The sequence below is a fragment of the Triturus cristatus genome, chromosome 8, assembly GCF_964204655.1.
Source record: "Triturus cristatus chromosome 8, aTriCri1.1, whole genome shotgun sequence".
Lineage (NCBI taxonomy): Eukaryota > Metazoa > Chordata > Amphibia > Caudata > Salamandridae > Triturus > Triturus cristatus.
This window is the reverse complement of record NC_140591.1, coordinates 1479062215-1479083660: the sequence shown is the minus strand read 5'-3', so window position 1 is coordinate 1479083660 and position 21446 is coordinate 1479062215. Positions and strand designations below refer to the sequence as shown.

The following is a 21446-nucleotide window of genomic DNA, read 5'->3' as shown; positions in this document are numbered from 1 at the left end:
ATTCTCTGGTTCATTTTTCTCTTTCTGTGTGCTGCAGAAGGAAAAGAAAGAGGAGAAATAAACATTTCTCCTTGTTAGAACTCCCCTGGTGAGGTGTTGCAGTTCTGGCGCAAACCCAGGTCTGCCACTTATGGTAATTCTGGTAATGTGTCAAAATCCATAGGTTGTGCGTGGGAACACCCACGCACCCCCCATGGAATGCCTCCCTGGAGCAGAGTACTGTAACACAGCAATTTGCGCTACTTTGCGTTACTCTAGATTTATCAAGCCACTGACGACCATGCAAGGTGGCCTTGCGTGGCTTGATAAATCGCATCTCAAGGGTTGCGCCGCTTTTGTAGCCTATTGTGTGGTATAAAAGCGATGCAAACCTGATAAATATAGCCACACATTTGTAAAACAGTTCAACAATCACTGCAGCAGAACAAAGACTGTCTCAAATCGAATTTGCACAATGCAAGGGCAGCAGTTCACACTTTTATTAGACTTAAATACATTTCTATTCTGTAATAAATGTACGATATATGTTTAGATGTATTTCTTGCAATAGTAATAAAATTCAGTTCTGTGAAGTTACAAAATAGTCTCTCTTCAGCACAAACATTCATCAGATTTCAACAGTCGGCTGGTCCTCAATTTGCAAATTTCGAAATGGCATGATGACTTAGCCAAAATGCGTCCAGCGGATGTCCAGAAATCCTACTGAATTTAAGAATATTGTCTGCATTATGGTGGCCAATGCATTTCTTTATCCTTTCATATACTGCTGAACAAAAGCTACAAATATGGTTGTAATTGATTTCTAAATTTAGTGGGTTCTTACACTCCCATAACCTTTAAGATGACTGCAGGTGATGCCAAACTGTACATGTTCTATGCACAAAATTCTTGAATCTGGTTTTTAATGTTCTGATGCTATGCATGAAAATTAACCTCCTAAAGGCTCAGACTAGGCACATGCTTCTCTGTGGCCCAAGGGACAAGTAAAAGGTACTTTCAGGATATTCATCCATTCACCCCAACAAGTAATTATTGTGTGGGCTGCGTGACCTTTGCACAAACATATTTCCAATGGATCATTGCATCATAATGACATTTTCTCTATTATAAGTGAACTTCTGCATTATTTAGTTTGTGCAAATGAATAATTCAATCAAGTCATGCATTATTCCTTGCTACAAATCTAAACAAAAGTCCTATCTCAGAAAACGTAAGCTCAGCACACTGGGCAATGACGCAGTCTCTATGTCATGACTAACTGCGACCCATCAAAGAAATCTACAAAAATACCTTCTGCAACCACTACTCCCTGGCTTGCACACTAATTCCACAGTATGCCACAATCTGTATTGATCCAATACTTTTGTGGAGTTAAAACATGTCAATTCACAGCCACCTCATCTACTTCATAATAGCTCATTGTATTTATGTTTAGGAGGTTTATGCATAATGTGTTTATGCTGGTGAGGCCTAGTGCGTAATTTGTTTATGCTAATGAGGTTTGGGCCTAATGTGATCATGTTATGATATGATATTTTAGGATGCTGTCTAATGCTAATGTGATAATGCTTAGGTCATTATGGTACCAGTAGTTACTGGTTGTGTTTTGCACTTACTTACCTGTTCTGATGGTTCTGACCGTGGCCCGATTGGCCTGGTCCTATATATTATCCCCTGTGAATATTGCCAAGTGCCAGTTGGCACAGTGTAAATGTGTGATTATGTTCCTAATGAGTTTATGAAAATACAATGGCTATTTTTTATATTACCTTGTGTGGAGTTCCTTTTTGTGGTGTGCCTAGTGTGTTGCTGCTGTGTGTGTGTGTTGCACAAACTCTTTACACATTGCCTCTGGGATAAGCCTGATTGCTCGTGCCAAGCTACCAAGGGGGTGAACAGGGGTTATCTTCAGCATGTAACTCCCTTGCCGTGACTGGAGTGGTGGTTAATTCAATCAAGTCATGCATTATTCCTTGCTACAAATCTAAACAAAAGTCCTATCTCAGAACACTTTAGCTCAACACTCTGGGCAATGACACAGTCTCTATGTCATGACTAACAGCGACCCATCAAAGAAATCTACAAAAATACCTTTTACAACCACTACTCCTTGGCTTGGACACTAATTCCACAGTATGCCACAATCTTTATTGATCCAATAATTTTGTGGAGTTAAAACATGTCAACTCACAGCCACCTCACCTACTTCATAATAGCTCATCTTTTGACTGTCAACTAGTTTTTGTCTCTATAATTGTTGAATTGTGCCAACAGTGAGTACTAGAATACTGCTACCAGCAGATTTTAAAATGGTATGATTTTAATTCAGGGGTTACTGTCTTGCAAACAGAAGAATTATGTATGCAAGCAGTTCATTGACAAGCTGACTCTCTTATGACTTTTTGGAGCTGATGAATAGGATCTCACCGATGAGATGTCAATGAATAAGATCGGGGTAAATAAGTTTACAAATAGCTGTCAGGGCTGAACTGTATGAAAATGTATTAGAAGCTACCAAGTAGAACCACAGGAACTTTTTTATCTACCAACATAGGACACCGTTGGACTTAAACTTCCTCAAAACATAGCCACTATAACTTTCAGTTAGCATGTAAGCATCAGAGACTTCCCACCCATGGTACCATGACTCAACTTCAATTTATAATTACCTAACATGCCCTGGCAGGAATGGCTACCTCTAGTTCCTCAACATGCAATACCTGCTACCCTCTTTACAATGCATGCACCACTCTGCTTCTTGCTTCCGCCTCCTCCACCCTATAAAGGCCATAAGCGTGTGGAAGAGTGTTTACTTCTCTCCACCCAGAGACTCACAAACCCTTTTCCACTTACTAAGAAACAATTTTTTGAGGACAACTTTTATTTAATTCTTAAAGCTGTGGCCTTTCTCTCTCTGCACTCTGACTTTAGGTTCCAAGTGTCCTGAGGCTTTTGTGATATTTGCAATGCACACACTTTTATGTACCATACAAAGCGGTTATGAGAATGGATTTCAAGCATTTCCACCTCCTTCTAGTGCAACTTTCTTCCCCTCTACCTGTAGCATTAATTGAAAACAGGTCCTGATAAATAGTTCTCTGAAAGGTCTTGGTGGAAGCCAGTTTGGCTCTTTCATGAAGCCTTTGTGACTAGCTATCACTACTATATTTCCCTTCCCAAAATGTGATAACGATATTGCATCATACTGTGCTCATTACTGTTCTGCAATAAACTTGATGAGCTATAGGCTAGTGGTCCACACTACATCCGTTGCTTAATACACAAGTAGTTACCATTGCTGACTAGCAGTCCGTGGGATTTGGCATGGTGATGGTGTCAAAGTAAGAATATTTTATTTTCATCCAGATGTTAACAGGATGTAGACCAATCTGCAAGTTCTTCTATTGTATATTAGAACACAGCCTTCACAACATTCATTTAGTTTCTTTGTCAAGCAGGGCTCCTCAAAACCAACATGGCAGACACATAAAGGAGCTAAGAGCAGTGCCAGTGACAGCTCCGGCAAGCATTCCCAAAGCCATCTGGGTTCCCACGTTGTTGTAGTTGTCTTCTCGGACAATCCAATGTGTTGTTCCAGGTACTGGATGAAGAGGTAAAAAGAAGCATGGATAAATGAAGCTGGAAGTGACCATCACATGTTTACTAAACCAACCTAGTCTAGAAAGACACTGATGCAAGTAAGTCCAAATCAATGCATGTTTTGCCATTTATGTGGATTTTATATCTAATGCATTTAACACTGTAAGTTGTTTCTATCTAAAAAGAATAACCTCAATTAATATGCGGACCTACATGTGGGTTGCACCCAACATAATGATGTGTAATCTCAACAGTGATACTTTGCAAAACTCCTTTACCAACTCCTCGGCCCCAACTCCTTATCATCACCAGGGGTATAAACCAAGCACCCTGGGGCGGGGTCAGCTCTGCAGAGTTGTGGGTAGATATACACATCATGGTGTGTTTTCTTTTTAATAACATATTTTATTCATTTTCAATATGCAACATAATAATAAAAAAAAAAAATAAAAAAAATAATAATGACGCAGTCACGTTAACAACAAAACTACAGTGGTTCCGTCGGGTACAAGCTGATTTCTTCACAACATTATACACTTCTTAAATAGTATCACTCAAATTAGACATCCAAAAGGAACACATTCAAAGCTTTTTTTCTTTATGCCAAATCCAATCAGAATATTTATTTAGTTACATTTCTCAGGCTGTCAAGAATAAACAGCGACATATAGTCAAGTCAAATAAGTGCTCAGTGACTGTGGTGTGGTGAATGCATTATATACAGGTGCAGATTTGCGATTTGCTAAACTTAATGTACAACAGTGTCTCAGACATTGTTTGCGATTCCCAATGGGGTCGCAAATTGAATACTTCCTTAATATTAATGAGGCCGTCGCAATTTGCGAACCCATTGGGAATGGCTAGCACTCCCAATGGGAGTGACTGCTTTTTTAATAAACGGGTTTCATTTTTTTTTTAATGCAGCCCATTTTCCTTAAAGGAAAAGGGGATGCATTTAAAAAATAAAAATGAGTTTCATTTTTTAAGGGCAGGCAGTAGCCAGGTATGCCCAGACGTGGTCTTGGGCTCACTGTGCCACTGGAGTACTATCAGGCTGATCATAGTAATGTATAAATTAGACAAAGACATGCTGTTTTTAACAAAGTCCACTGGGTTGAGACCCGTTTAGCAGTCGTCAGTCCACAACAGATGTAACAATTGCAAATTTACAGAAAAAAACAACAAAATGAAATACTCACTAAGGTGCACTTGTTGCCTCACAATGTGACTATATATATATTTATATCAATCCAGTCAAACAGCTGCAACTAGCATTTGGTCACAACAGTATAGTCTGTCCTCTATGCCTATACAAGTTTGAGTGGGGGGAAGGGTTATTTAACCTGGAACTGTGATGGCGCCAAATAGACTGATAAAGGCTGCTGCGCACCTGAAATGCGTATCTCAGCTAATGCTGGGTCGAGGGAGACCTGAACTACAATAAATGAGCCCTAGTCCTACCTACCTCAAGTACGTGCCTCTTCTTCTTGGATGGAGTGGAATGTTTCTTGTGAGATATATATATATATATATATATATATATATACAAAAAAACACAAAGGTTAAAGTACTAAAAAAAAAACACAGAAATTCACCAGTTATAGTTAGCAAAGCTAACTATAACGTGCACCCCCGCCATGCACTGTTTATGACCTCACATATACCATCACTCATGACATGTTCTTTGACATCGTTTATGACATAACTGATGACATCATCCAAGACCTTTTTGCACACATTACTCTATAAACTCTAGTGTGGCATTAGAGGCCTGAAAGTAAGTACAAAATAGCTCAGAATAATATGAAGCGTCGTTAATGCCATCACTGAATCAAAGTGTAGCAAGCATGTGTTATGTGCAACATTGCTTTTTGTTTAACTGTATTTTATTAGTTTCAGAAAAACAAAGAAACATACAGTGCAAGGGTGCAGTTTCACGCATATCATCCCAGATAGTGCAAATGAAAGACGGTAACATTAGCTTCAGGGCGGTACAAACAATAATCAATGCATCTTATGGAATGAACCAAGACAACGAGCTAAACTTCCAACAGTTTACACTCAGTCGTCATAAAAAGATCAAGAATAACAGCCTTCCACACAATCCACACTCTGCATCAGCGCTATCATCGGACCTCGAGTCACTGTCTACATGGATGTTTTCAAGCAACTGGGCCCATAACAAAATCTCATCAGGTGCCCCATCATCATTACGTGATACCCTCATATGGTGTTCGCCTACCTCCCCCCATTCCAGCAGGTCCCTCGACCAATGATCTAGCAACAGGACCCCAGTGCCCAACCATCCGTTTTGCCAAAAGGAGGGCCAACTGAACAAGTTTGTATGAAATTTTACGCCCCTTAGGTCTAACCATCAAGACCCAACAAGCAAGCCAGCAGCGTTAGAGGGATCGGTAACCCAGTGGCTTCCTCAATGAGTGGCAACACTTAAGTCTCCAGTAATCCTGGACCTTGGCACAGTCCCAAGCCAGATGTAAAAAAGTGGTGCCTTACTCCCCACAATGCACACATCTAACCCCTCTTGTGGGGTTCATTGTGTTCAATTTTTATATGGTGTGACATGCGTACAGTGTAGAAAGTGAAGTAGTTTGAATTTGTTATTACAAAACACTGTGCGCACCAGGGCTGTTGCACTTGCCCAATCCAAATGTGAAATGGGTAGTCCTAAATTCCTTTCCCATGCCCCACGCGCGGCAAATTGCTGGTGTTGCATGTCACCCCTGAGGGCTTTGTAAACGTGTGTGATTAAATGCTGTCCCTCACCCCATCCAATTAGGCCATCTAGCACCCCGGAGGGCTGTGACGCCTCAGGGAAATCACTCCATAGCTCCCTCCCTATGCTTTCCAATTTTGAGGAAGTGAGCCAATCCGATCTGAAAAAAATCCTGAGAGTCTTGGAAAGTGATAAAGGTTTCTCAGGAGTAGATATCACCTGACACCCTGCCGCTCTCCAGGAGTCCATGGACATCTCTACATCTATGTTTCTGAAGGGAGGACGACCCCACAACCATATTTCCCTACTGAAGGGGGCTCTATGGAAAACCCTATGGACCACCCTCTCCCAGATTTCTTTTGTTGTTTTGATTAGTTACAGGTCTGGGTGTTTTGACTTGCCCCAGCGCATCAGTAACTGTGGTAACATGTCACCTTCCATCACGGTCCCCAATTGCCGTTCCTCCCATTTATCCGATTCTGTCTACCATCGTGCGGCATGATGCAGATGCGCAGCGTAAAAATAATCAAACTGTATGTCCAGGACAGACAACCCTCCATCCTCCAGGTGAACCTTGAGGGCTCTGCTGCACTTCCCCGCTAAGTGTTATGTGCAACATTGAGCCTATAACATACACTTCATGGGAAGCCAAGTTCACATTAATAATCAACCACAGATAAATGAGTAACCTCTACAGCACACAGTGCTCAACCTGTATACAACGGTTCAGAGAAAAACAAGTTCCTCAAGATACTCAATGTCTGTTTAATGGACATAGACGTTTTATGGCGCACGTAGCACAGAAACAGTCAGTCATATATTCTTTCAATTCAACAGAATTGAAGACTATGCTGTTCAGATGATCCTTTTGGTTGTAGAGTCAAAAAAGTGTACGTATTTATTAGCATTTTAAACTTACTGATATCTGTTGTCGTGGTAGTTTCGAGGTAGCACCATGGTACACAGCGATGACAAATCATTATTTGATTGGATAATGACTGTCTTTACAGAAACTGAGGGTGGTCGTGTTGTTTTAAGGCCACTTTGCCAGTGTTCTTGCGTAGGGCGTTCAATATAGGTAAGTATTAGGTTTCATATGTTTTACCTACCTATTACTACTTAATTAAAGTGGCAATAGGTAGCAAAACATAATTATGTTTCTATACATATATATTTTTAAATATTACGGAGTACTGCGATACTACCTAGATAGTATGTGGTACCTTCAAAAATTGTAAACAAATAAATAAATATGCAAATAAATAAATAAATTACCGCATTACAAAAAAATGGATTAAAACAAAAGGTCCTAGCGCAAAACACACCAAAAGTGTAAAAAAAAAATAATGTCTGCCTTTTTAATTTGTAAAGGCACATATCAGCCAATTATACACTGGCTTGGTATCGCCAAGTACCATGGTATACTGCCAAAGTATAGCGGTATACCATGTCACAATAGACCACTAGGGATTTTTTTTTTAATGTTATTGCATTACTCTTGAATTATGCATGTTATCGCAAGGGCAATGCAATACTTGTAATTTACCAAACAACGCATGGTCAGCATGTGTCACCCGGCTTTGATTGGAACATTTAGAGAAACGCAATGCAGTGCAATCAATTATGTCATTTGAGATGTCATAAATGATATATTAGAGCATGTCATGAGTGATGTAATATGTGAGGTCATAAGCAGTGCATGGCTGGTGAATTTTCTGTGGGATTTTGAGTTCAAAATTTAGGAAATCCTCAAATTTTTGCTTGCCAATAATTTTGTCACCGTTTTATGATTCTCTACGAAACTTTGCATCATCAGCCAATGCACAAAAAAAAATAGGTCTGCAAAGTTTCACTGTGATTAGTTAAGGGGGTGCAAAGAAAAAAAGGGGAGACTTAAAACATGTTTTTCCACCAATGCATTTTCCAAGGACTTTTTAGACAGACGCAGCAACAAAATGGCTGAATGGATTTACATAAAATTTGACAGGAAAATAAGATTATGGTGTGGGAAGGGTCCTTTTTAGGTCTCGCCTGCGTGGGCTGCGCACATGCGCAGTCTCGCTGGCGAGATTTAACGTTTTTAGGTCTTTTCTGTAAAGGGTGTTAAGCCCCGCCCCTCTTTTCCATTGGCCGGCGTCACCGTTTATGCTAAACGGTGGCCAGCCATTGGAAAAGAGCTGGTAGTGACGTTTTTGTTTGGCTTTTTCTGCCGTCCTGCTTTCCTTCTGAAGTAAAAGGTTTCTTATCTTTTTTTTTTTTTTTTTTTTGAAAAACCTTTATTTGTGCATATTAAAAGAACAAATACGGGCCTACAACCTTCAGGCCGGCCACAAAACAGTTAAGCACTGAGACAAACATTGCATCCCCTGTGCATCTATGGTCAAGATTAGCAACGAGTCAGGAGTTATACACTGGAGAGATCCTTGACACCAGGGGAAGGAGAAGTGGAGGTTAATTTTAAGGTTTTCAAAATAATTTTATCGAGAAAAAAGTCAGTAGAGGATAGAACCAAGGAGATTCGAGTCCGCAAGATGGCTTCATCACACAGGAGAGCAGCAGCATCATTAAAAACGGCCATAGAAAATCTCATACAGTGAGGCGATGCATTTATATAACAGGATAGTCACATGAGTAAATACGCACCCCTCCAAAGCCGCCCCCATTCAATCCACCCCACACCCGGACCCCGAATCGGAAACAAGGACAGCGCAGAGACATAGAAGAAAAAGGCCCATAGAACTAAAAGAAACAGTAAATTACCCCCCCACCCTACACCAATGCGGAGGCTACGGCCTGCCCCCCCCCAGCATAGTGCCTGTCGCCCAATGAACCCGAAATATAGACAAGAGAGAAAGTAGGAATAAAGGAAAGAAAATAAGAAAACAAAGAAGAAAGCGGGGAGGAGCCCACGTAACCTCGGAGCGCCCGAAACCACCGGCCAACTACGTCTCCACAGACTGAGGACCCACTACGCCCGAAGGCGGTCGTGTGAAGATCAAGTGTCACAACAATATAATGAAGGCCGACAAATCGCGACGAGTGCGCACAACATATGCAGACAGTTCCAGTCCCAGGCCAGCCCATCCGTGAACCCATGGTGATAGAGATCAATCTAGCCCTGGCCCGATCGCGGGCGTAAGATTAGACTAGCCCCCACATGAAGGCCCCGCAGCCCGTGCAGACAAAGACAATATGGCCGCTTGGGAGAAGATGGAGAAGTAGAGTCACAAAATGGCCACCGATCATCTATTAAGGTCCCCTTGTGCACCATATAAAATCCAGACCTGGCCTGTAACGTACAGGAGTTCCACATAAAAGAAGCCGTAGGCCACCGTGAACGGTTCCTCGAGGACGTCAGGTGTCGCTCAGCTGGATACTCTTGCGGGCGCGGTGAGGCAGGCAACAACAAAGCAGGCGGCAATGAACGGGGAGACAAAGTGTCCACAATTGAGCAGGAAATCGATTGATCCTGGGTGCCGGGAAAGCCAGATGCAGACACCAGTGTAGCACGATTATACCCAGTCGTTGCGTCCCCGCAAGAGGACAGAAGCACTGGCAGACCCACGTCTTGTTGAGAACAAACGGGGCGCTCACGACCCGCAGCCGACAGTATGGAGTCGATCCGCTCACTCAGCGTTTGCAAGCCAACACACAATTGCAGACGAAAGTCCCGCAGGGCAGCCAGAACGGAGCCGCATGTCAGCGGAAGCTGCGCCCCCACATCGGCAGCAATCCGGGACGGCACTGTGGAGCTGGAGTCTGGTAGAGGGAGGGCGAAGCGGGCAACAGGCGAGACCAGGGCATCACCCCCCAGCAGCGAGCAGGCAATCAACGCCATGTTTTACCGCTGAACGGTACAGTGGCCAGGGGGGGGGGTCGTAACAAGGAGGCAATTCCCCGCAGGTCTGCGCCGCAACAGGTGAAAGCCAACAGTCGCTTCCCCTCCCTCGGACTCTCTTTGCAGCCGACTAGGCAATAGAAGAAGGGGGTCTGCAGCCTTCCGCAGCGCGGGCTACAGAGCGGGGCAGGAGACCCGCCACACCGGGGCTCACCCTATAGCTCCAGCCCGTCAGTTGAAAGGTGAGGGAGGTGTCCGGGCGTCTCTCCCCCGGCTCGTCTGGCGACAGTCCGTGGTGTGAGGCGGGATCGGGGCCGCGGGGCTCAGATTTGCGCCGGGGGTCCAGTGACTGCGGCGCTTCCAGGGGGCCGGCCAAGGCCACAATGGAGCAGGGGTCCAGCGCGGAGAACAAAGGCACCAAGAGCTCCGGCATCCGGGCGGGCTCAGACTCCGGGAAAGCGGCGGCGCGGTCAGCGCGTCGTCGCGCACATTGCACCTCGAAAATCGGCGAGGATAGGAATCAGGATGATAGTCCGAGGCCAAGGGCCGGCGGAGCCGGGCGCTCAAGCGTCTGCTCCGGTCGCCATCTTCAGGTTTCTTATCTTTAATGGGCCAAACACATGGCCCCATAAAGATAAACCTTTTACTTCAGAAGGAAAGCAGGCCATCCAAGTGGGACGGCAGAAAAAGAGAAAAGTCTACGTCATGGCGAGCGCTTGTTGTAATTTCACATGCGGTTCTTTGTTTAAAACATCTCGGGTGCTGCAGGCTTAGTTTCAAGTGAGTAAAACTGCTTTTTAATTGAACTCTTCGTTATGCTTCAGTGTCCTTATTTCGTCTAGAGCTCCAAGCGCCTCTCCTAAACCTCAGATCACTTTTCTCACTTACAGCATCATTGGTGTGAGTGTTGTAATCTCCCAGACTGAGATGCTGCCACCCCCCTCCATCATGCAAAACTCCACCTCCATTTCTATGCACCCCTTTCCACTCTGCAGGTTCCAATTAATTGGTTTCCTAGTCTAGAAGGTGTCGTCGTCTGCAGGGTTCACCGGTCCGCGTATCCCTGGGCAGATAGCTCAGGCTTGGCTGTCAATCACGGCTGCGGTCAGCGCTCTAGTTGCTAGAGAACGTCCTGCCCGGCCTGTCTGATTCGCCTTGCGTGTTTATTGCTAATAAAGCCAGCAACGAGCATCCTGCAGCATGGACGGCTGTTCCAAAGCGCCCTGATTAAATCTGCCACATCTTGAAGGCGCAGTGAGCAGGGCTGAGAAGAGCCGGGCGTCAGCGGCCCCTGGAAGGGGCCAGGCCTGCTTCCTGTCATTACCGTCCTCTGCCAGGAAGGCAGCCCCAGCAGATTCATCAAGGCTGCGGGCAGGAGGACCTCGGTTGCTTGTTAGCCTTTCAGAGCGCTAACTGATGCGCGTCGCCCTTCTCAGGTGGAATTAATGCATTACAGCTTATGGAGGCGTGTTTTTATGTATATGTAGTCATCTTCGGAATCCTCTATTAGTTTTATGTGTGGCGTTGTAAGTCTTTACATTTTTTAACATCATATAGATGCCACAATAGACAAAGCAGTCGGAGTAACATCACTTCAACACTCAGACACAGAACATGTGGATTACATGTCATGCTGCAGTAGACGCAGCTGTGTGTCGCCTACTCCGGAAATACGATTTAAAGTCTGTCTCAAGTGTGCATGTCTACAAAAACACGTCGAATAAGTTGCTGTGCTTGTTCTCAATCTTTACATAACTTTCAAGTTTTCCAGGTCCACGTTTGAGTAGATCATCATCCAAGCCAGGATTTTGCTTTGCTTTCTGGGACTTGTAGTTCATAGTATGCAATGGCATAAATAGGACTACAAGTCCCAGAAAACGAAGACAAAATCAGGACTGCACGAGCTACTCGCAAGTGAATCTGATTTAAAAGCTCTGTCTTTATATGGTGACGGCCTCCCAAGGAGGTCGACAAAACATTAATTCCATCCAACAGGCAATTAATTGTACCTAGTAAAAATTTAAAAACTCACACAATAGTTATTGCAAGTTTACAAATTGTGACTAGTCCATGTAGTTGGTGACGCTAACACAAAATTATAGGCCAGTTTACCACTTAATATACATCAGTGGCGCAACGAAACTTGAGGCCCCCCCCCTCTGCAAGGTACATGGAGGGGCCCTCTCCAGGCTCAATCAGGAGCTCTTAGGCCAGTGTACTGTGCTGAGGACCCCTCCGTTCCTTCGTACAGTGAGGACTGCAGGGGGCCTACGTTACACCACTGATATACTTATTTCTAATATACCTCACACAATGGATTTGTAGACTAGGTACACAAATCCAGATTCTGAAATCCCTGATTCCAGGAGTGGGAAGGACAAATTTCAGGTGCATGCCCTACCCCGCTCTGCCAAGTTTCCCAGGTACATGCATGACTGCCTGCTCCACTCCAGCTTCTTTTCTTTGAATTCTAGAACTCGTAGTCTTGTTTATTTCATTGTAAAGCCCAGACCACAAGTCCCAAATTTCAAAGAAAACAAGCATTTGCAATGCAATAGGTCTCACATTTACACGAGTTTAAGCTATTGGCATTGTAAATGACAATGCCTTTTATTTATGTTTTAAAAACAAAAGTAAAAGGCATTGTTATTTGCAATGTCAATAGCTCAAGAGAACAAAGTAATGTTAGTTTTTCACCGGGTGGGGAGCAAAGTAGGGGGGAAAAAAAGAAAAAAAAGTCCTCATTTATTTAATTTTGTTAAGGAAGTTGCTAATCAGACAAGAATAGCCTACAACCAGGGTGCGTTCTCCTGGTCCAGAGACAGGGCGCGTTGCCGTGGCACTAATGACGGAAACCAGAATTTGTACCTGGAATATTAATGGCCTAAGGGTTGCAGTTAGACATAGGAGGACCTTTCAATACCTAAGGCAATCAGACTTTGATATTATGATTTTACAAGAAACGCACCTCACAGTTGAGGAATGGGAAATGGTGGTTGCTAAGGAAAGGTGGATTGACTGTTCGCTTCATACCACGCAACCCTTCTGTACCAAAGGAGTGGCCATTATAGTTAAAAAATCCGCCAAAGCAATCTTGGGTTCCTCTAAGGTAGATAATAGGGGGGTTGGATTATAACGGACATTAAAATACGTAATGAGTGGGTGGTTCTGGTGGGATATTATGGCCCAAACATAGACGATGAGTCATCTCTTAGAACCATATACAATCACCTACTTGAAACCAATTTTCCCATTATTATAGGTGGTGATTTTCATATTCTTCTGAACCCCTCTCTTGACAGGTCTAAGGGGGGGAGATTGGTTCCTACGAAAATGGGTGCTCTGATTAAAATCTTTATGGGTGATCTGAATCTTGTAGATATCTGGAGAGTTAAAAATAGGTCCGTAACTGGTTCCCAGAATTTTACTTTTCATAATAAAAAACATAAATATCATTCTAGAATTGACTATTTCTTGATAGATGCCAGGTTGATAGATCAGGTTAGTGTAGTTTCCCATATCCCAGAACACCTATCAGATGACTCAGCAGTCCAGATGAATATAAAATTCTCGAGCCAATCAGAAACAAAAAAGATGGATGTTCGATAAAGCTATCCTTCAAGATGCTTTAGTAGTTGAACAGCTGAAGTCGGATACTTTGTTCTTCTTTGAAGTAAACAATCGGTCAGCTCCATTGGAGATAATATGGGATGCCTATAAGTCATTTATTAGAGGCAGAATTATTAGTATTTCAGCTAAAATTAACAAGGAAATCAAAGAAAGATTTAGGCTATTGGAAGCCGAAATCCTTAGAGCCTCGCTTAACCAAACAGTCAATCAAAGTAATGCAGGACAGAGGGAAGAAAGTTCTGAGGTACTAGCTAAGCAGCAAGATATGGCAGACTATCTTGATAGCATCATTAGAAGAAGATGGGAAGTTAGCAAACTTGCTAACTATGAATATGGAGAAGGCAGTGGTAAGCTCCGGGCCTGGAAAGCTCAAGTTAATTTAACCAGAAATCTAATTAAGGAGATCTGTAATACAGAAACAGGGGAGATATTCTCAGATAGGGCCAAAATGGAAAAGGCTTTCAAACTATTTTTTAAAGATCTGTACACTAAAGACCTAGTAGCACTTGACTCTCATATTAATAATGACATGGATAAAGCGTCTTTACAGTCGTTATCTGATGACCAGGCCCAACAACTAAATAGGAAGCACTCGCTACCTGAAATTAAAAATGCAATAAAAAAGTTAAAGAGAGGCAGTGCTGCTGGCCTAGATGCTATCCCCAATGAATTTTATATTACCCTTAACGAGACGCTTGCTCCGGCTATGGAGAAACTATTTGATAGTATTTTCTCAAATAATTCTCCAATCCCTAGTTCCTGGAATGAGGCAGCCGTCACTTTGATTTTAAAACCCAATAAAGATTTTAAAGAATGTGAGTCATACAGGCCTATCTGCTTGCCAGCCGGGTCTGGTGGCTCAGTGGACTAAAGCAGCCACTGCAGGGGCCTGTGTTCGACCTCATGGTCACAGGTTAAAATCCCGGCGGGTCCATTCAGCCTTTCATCCGTTTGAGGTCAATAAAATGAGTACCATTGAGTTGGGTAACAATAAACATCTGTTATTCAGTGCCAGGACACCTTCGGGTAATCGTGCGCTTTACAAATACACCTGCTATGTTATGTTATCTCCCTGCTTAATTGTGACTACAAAATCTTTGCACAAATTATAGCAGGGAGACTGAACAATATAATGGGAGACTTAGTTCATCCGGATCAAAAGGGGTTTATTAAAGGGCGTCAACTACATGATTTAACTCATGAGTTGATAGGAGCTATAGATATTGCTTCAGTCAAAAATTTGCCACTTACGATTTTCGCATTTGATACGGCCAAAGCTTTTGACCGGGTGAGCTGGTCCTGCTTACATCATGTAGTTTAAGCGTTTGGCTTAGGAGAACATTTCCCAAATATTATTAGGAACATTATAAAACTCCCACAGCTAGGATTATAGTCAATGGAAATTTAACTAATTCAGTCACTTTAGAGCGAGGCACTAGGCAGGGTTGCCTTCATTCCCCTCTCCTCTTTGATCTCTACATAGAACCTCTGGCACAAATCGTCAGGTCCAGTGAGTTCTTTACCCCATTCGAATATAACGGATAGAGAAAAAAGTTGGCCTTGTATGCCGATGACTTGATGATTTTTAAGAAAGAATCACCAGCGATTCTACCAAAGTTGGAACAACTTCTGATAGATTTCGGGAAGATATCTGGTTATCTAATTAACTCGCAAAAAATTGAGATTATGACTTGCAAATGGCAATTTAGTTCGCCTTTAGTACAGCATCAAATAAGATACTTAGGTATCCAAATTACTCAGAACATTGACGAAGTGGCCCAGATCAATTTAGAGGTTAAAAGGAAAGAGATCAGATCCTTACTGAATTCCTGGTGTAATCTCCCTTTGTCAATTCTTGGTCGACCTAATCTTGTCAAAATGTCTGTTCTGTCTAAAATTACATTCATCTTTGATACAATCCATTTACTATTTAGTTTGGCTGCTTTAAAAAAATTGTAGTCAGACATAAATAGTTTCCTCTGGGCTGGCAAATGGGTTAGGATTGCATGGAAGAAATTGAGATGGGAGAAAGCAGCCGGTGTAATAGCTCGTCCTGACCTCGGTTTCTACAGCTGGGCCTTTCTTTTTAATAACATAAGATCCCTTCTTCTCAATTACGACTGGTTTCCGCCTTACCTCTTAGCCATGTCAAACAGTGTATCGCAGGGGGGTGCTGGGTTTCTTTTTAAATTTGGCCATCCTAAATACTTTTAAAAAGTCAAACTGAAGGTGTTACGGTCGGCCTGTGAATTATGGTTCCATATGAGGAAGCTTCTTAAAATTCCATACTATTGCTCTAGTGCTCCCATATGGAACTATCCAGGTAACCCAGAATTCCTAAATGATAGCTTTTCAGCCCATTTATGGGAATACGGGTACCAGAAATGGGGCCAATTATCGCGAGTTATTAAACTTTTGCTATGGGATGAGCTTAACTTACAAACAAATCAAAGGTTATCCAGATTCAAATTTTATCAACTCTTCCACTGGGTATCAAATCAGGGCAAAAATGGAGTTATTAATGAGGAGTTTGAGGACAAATTCTTAGTCCCGTGTCACCAAAACAAAGAAGTGGCAAAATAGTACTGGCTTTTTATTAAAGGAGATCCGCCACCGATGCCTATGGAGGAGCCCTGGAGAAGAGAACTGCCTTCCAGCGACATCACATCCTACTGGCAAGTATCTATATGCACTTTATGGAAGGTTGTTAAAGCTGCACCATTGAAGAGAAATCATCTGTTCACACTTCATAGAACCTATTGGACCCCGAAGAAGCTTTCTAAGCTGGGAGGCAGAGAGAAGTCCTGTGCGAAATGTAACCTGGGGAGCGCAGACGATGTGCACATGTTTATGCACTGTCCTCAAATCCAGGGCTTCTAGAGGCAAGTCGGTAAGACTATCTCAGATGTAATTGGCCAAGAAATCAAGGTAAGGCTGGTATTCATTATTTTGGGGATTTTATCTGAAGACAGTATTAATACCAAACTGTCAAATGTACAAGTTTCTCTTTTGTTTGTTTTAATTCTTCTGGCAAGAAAGGAAATCTGTCTAAATTGGATTTCCCCTAATCCACCAAAGCATTTAGACTGGGTCTCTTCTGTTAAAAGAGTCCATAAGTTAGACTTGGGTTGTAAGGCAAAGAAAAGAATAAGATTTTGGGGGCTATGGGAGAACTGGGTTAACAATCTGGGTCTTGCGACTTCCTAGTTTGCACACAAAACAAAAAGACACTCTATGCCATGACACTGTACACCACGACACTCTATGACACACAACTCCATTCTATGACACACCACTCTACAACATGCCACTCCACTCCACAACACTCCACTCGACTGTACGACACACCACTCCACAAGACGGTGTGCCATGACAATCTACGACACTCCACTGTATGCCACGACACTCCACGCCAATACACCACTCTACGCCACTCCATGCTAAGCCCCTCCACTCTAAGACACTCTACGACACACCACTCCACTCTATGACATGACACACCACTCCACTCTACGAAATGCCACTCCACTCTACCACACGCCAGTCTACACCCTCTAAGACAATTTATGACACACCCCATTATGAGATGCCACTCCACTCTATAACACTCTACTCCACTCCTGTCGACACAACTCCACATTACGATGCACCACTCCACTCTACGGTATGCCACTCCATTTTATGACATGCCACTCCACTCTATGACATGCCACTCCACTCCACTCTATGCCCTTCCACTCTAGAACTCGGCACTCCACTGTACTCTACAACACTCTATGCCACAACACTCTACACCACGACACTGTACACCACGACATGCTACTCCACAACAGGCAACTCTAAGACACTCTACGCAAGGCCACTCCACGCCCCTCCACTCTATGACATGCCACACCACTCTAAGACACTGTATGTCACGCCACTCATTGACATGTCACTCCACTCTACAAAACGCCATTCCACTCTATGCCTCTCCACTCTACAACACTCAACTCCACTGTATGTGATATTTCTTGCGTAGGCATTTATGCATCTCCTCTGTTACCTTGGCTTCTAGCTGCTCAGCCAGTGTGAGAGTTCTGAGTGGAATGCTGGTGTGATGGAGATGAAAAGAATGTTTGGGAGCCTGTGTGGTGAGGTGTGACAGTTGGAGTATGGGCTGAGCAGCAGGCAGGCTGCTCCTGGTGGGGCTGTTATAGTTGGATACCATCCTGCAACTAAGACTAATAAACAATCTTCAAAGATATTCCTCGGCTACTAGTCATTCATCACAACATAATTTTGCCAATGAAAATGGGATAGACCCACGTGTTTCAACTGGTTTTCCTGAAGCTGACACTCAAAAGAAGATTTTAAAACTGAAGAAATCGTCAGAAACTACACAAGTTGACAAACAAAGGTACATGGAAAGACTGAAGATAGTCACAGAAACGATATGAGTCTAGAAGTATGCAGAGAAACTGAAGCCCAATGCTTTGCAGCCCCGCCAGTGTCCTTTATATTGGACAGCCCTAGCCAGGGCATACTTCTGTTAATGACATTTCTGAGTTTTCTTACGTTTGAAGACAACCTGCAGTACATTGAGTTATTCCAGCAAGCTGAATTTGCCAAGGCTGACAAAGAAAGTATTGTCTGCAGCGAGTATGATCAGCATTTTACTAGTGTTTAATTGTCACCGATCTATGTGGATTACAATAGCAGCTTTAATCGGTCGGTGCTTGGACTTTCTACCTTGAAGTCAGGTACGTCATCTCTATGCTGTTCAACTTGTTCGACACAGCGGGAACCCAGCAGCGGTATGTAGTTTTATTGCAATGGATGTAAGTCGGCTGCGGGACCAGCAACATTCAAGTTAAGTACGTTACCAATGGGTTTTGGGTCAGTGTGGTACACTATGCTGGGGCACTGCCAAATTGTGTTCTTGGGTGAGTTAGCACTGTTTACCGTTATGAATGTGCAGCGTTTAAACGGGCCGCAAGACATTTGTTTGAAGTGGTACGCGCACCCCTTACCGTTAACACGGGGTCACGAGAAGGGGCTGTGGGAAGATCTGCAGTGTCATCATCCAGGAACGCAAGCTGCCCAAAGACGTTTTGGAGCACGCACATGCTTAAAGCCAGCCGGCACTGGATGTCCCTACGTAACGTCATCTTCCTTTGCCATCTCTGTGTCCGGAATTTCTCGTACCCGACGCTGGTTTATTTATGTACTGCCATCTTTCTTTCTCCTACGTTGTAAGCACTGTGGCCGGTTCTGTTCTTCATAATGTCAGCGGACTGGCATATTAGTTTATGGAGGGGCTGGCATGCTGACTTGCATTATGTTCCTTTCCAGTCCTTAAGTGCCTTCCATTCAGGCAGTGTTCGGGCGTCTTTGTCCTATGGGCCTGATTGATGTGGCACGTAACGGATAATGGGCTTGTGTGGGCAGGGTAACATTTCTCATTGGATTTACGGGTGTCCTTACTGTCATCATTGTCATTGGAAATGGGCATATACAGCAGTTTTTTTTTGTTATTTTTAAGTGGAGTGTCATTAATCTTACAAGCTTATTTGCTGCAGCCGGGTGTGGAGAAGTGTTTTGAGACACTCTGGTTGGATTTCACCGGTTTCGTATGGACTTTCCAAAAGGACTTTCATCCAAGTCAGAGGTGGACAAAACTTATGTTTAAGTTTTGTCCAATGAGGCACGGGTGAGAGGTCGCTCACCGGCAAAGTGTTATGTTGGTGTTGAGTCATTGTTTTAAATGCCTTGCTAAGTAATGCATTACTTAAGCGTATTTTATATTCTTGCCATGCTTATGGTGTTTTTTTTTGTGCTTTTGTATTGTTATGAGTGATGTTGCATGTAGTAGGGATGAGATGTCTCTCACCAGTGTCTTTTCGGGGCATGTATGCCCTGTTCAAAAGTTACACTGCGTTTGCTTGGGTTTTTGCCACATTTGTTTTGCGTCAATTTCACAGAATACATATGCATTTTTGCTCTGAACTTTACATATCTCTTTACATGTGGGATTGTGTTATGGTCTGTATCTGCCCAGTTAACCTTGGTACCCTTAAATGAGGCAGGTCCTAGTGTCTTAGTGGGTGGTGGTCAACCATTTCTAGTTATACGTTGCACATCCTTACAAGTGAGATGGAAATGGGTTATAGTCCTATTTCTACTATGTACATTACAAACCCTTACATGAGGGATATCTATATGGGTTATAGTCCCATTTCTACAATTTACTAACCCTTACATGAGGGGTGTCCAAATGGGTTCTAGTCCCATTTTCACAGTTTACATTTCAATTCCTTACATGGGGTATCTCTGGAAGGGGTGCAGTTCCCCCGTGTCTACATATTTCACTTGCTCCCCTTACATTAGGGATAGAGTTCTGAGGGTGAATGTCACCCGTGGCTACACGTTACATATTTTGCCCTGTGTTGGGATGTTTGGTCAGGTGTTTCACACCCATTTCTGCTGTGTGTTCACGTGTTTTTGTCTGTATCAGTTCCCCAGATAGAGTTTTTGAGTTTTGCCTAGTCAGCTGTCTAGTTACATGTGACGTGTTGGACAGCATTGTTTCTACATTTTTATCTGTTTTTATAAAGGTAGAGGATGGGTGATATTTCTTTTGCATCTATTTATTTATCACCTCGTTTTTTTATAGCTTAGTTCCTCTCAAGATGTTCTGTTCTATCTTACATCTCTGGGTTTTTAACTATTTTCCTTCATGTGCACATGTATGTGAATAGTTGTTTCCATCTAGTATCTTACATTTTAGTTTCTGTTTAAAAGGGGGAGGATATGTTACATTTTGCTTAGGCATTCATGCATCTCCTCTGTTATCTTGGCTTCTAGCTGCTCAGCCAGTGTGAGTGTTCTGAGTGATGGAGACGAATGGAATGTTTGGGTGCCTGTGTGGTGGGGTGTGACAGTTGGAGTATGGGCTGTGCAGCAGGAAGGCTGCTCCTGGTGGGGATGTTGTACTTGGATACAATCTTCAAAGATACTCCGCGGCTAATAGTCATTCATCACAACAGTATGCCCCTCCACTTGACTAAACTCTATGACACACCACCTCACTGTATGACACAACACTCCACTCTAAGACACGCCACTCCACAACATGCCAATGTACTCTACAACATGCCATTTCACTCTATGTTCCTCCAGTCTAAGAAACTCTAGGACACGCCACTCCACACCATTCCACTTTGACATGCCATTGTACTCTACGACACTCAACTCTACAACATGCCACTTCATTCCTCTCCACTGTATGACACTCTATGAAACACCACTCTATGAATACCACTCTACTGTACGATATGCCACTCCACTTTACTACAGTAGACACAGATGTTCATAATGAACTTTGGCCTACTTCGAAAGTACCGCAGTACTAAAAAAAAAAAATAATAGCATAATAAACAAAATGATATGATTAAAAAGAATTTTGGGGACAAAAAAACCCCATACATATTGAATGAAAAAAAACAAAGGTTATAAATTGATTATAGGAAACATGTATTATTTCTATACTAAACCAACTTAAACTATACACACCATACAAATTTGAAAGCGATAGTTATAACTTAAAGTAATAATTTCCGCACCACCCAAAACTTTATATAACTCGTGCGCATCTTGACATAG

The 21446-nt window shown here is 43.0% G+C and overlaps 1 protein-coding gene across 1 annotated transcript in view; it reads right to left on the bottom strand.

Annotated features, from left to right (window-relative positions):
• Positions 1 to 464: 464 nt before the first annotated feature.
• The window catches only part of PLEKHB1 (pleckstrin homology domain containing B1), a 334766-nt gene continuing 313784 nt past the window's right edge, over positions 465 to 21446 (bottom strand). The window contains exon 7 of the mRNA XM_085623318.1: positions 465 to 3601. Within this exon, the coding sequence (XP_085479444.1) occupies positions 3465 to 3601 (137 nt within the window). The 3' untranslated portion in view covers positions 465 to 3464. The remainder of the gene's footprint in view (positions 3602 to 21446) is intronic.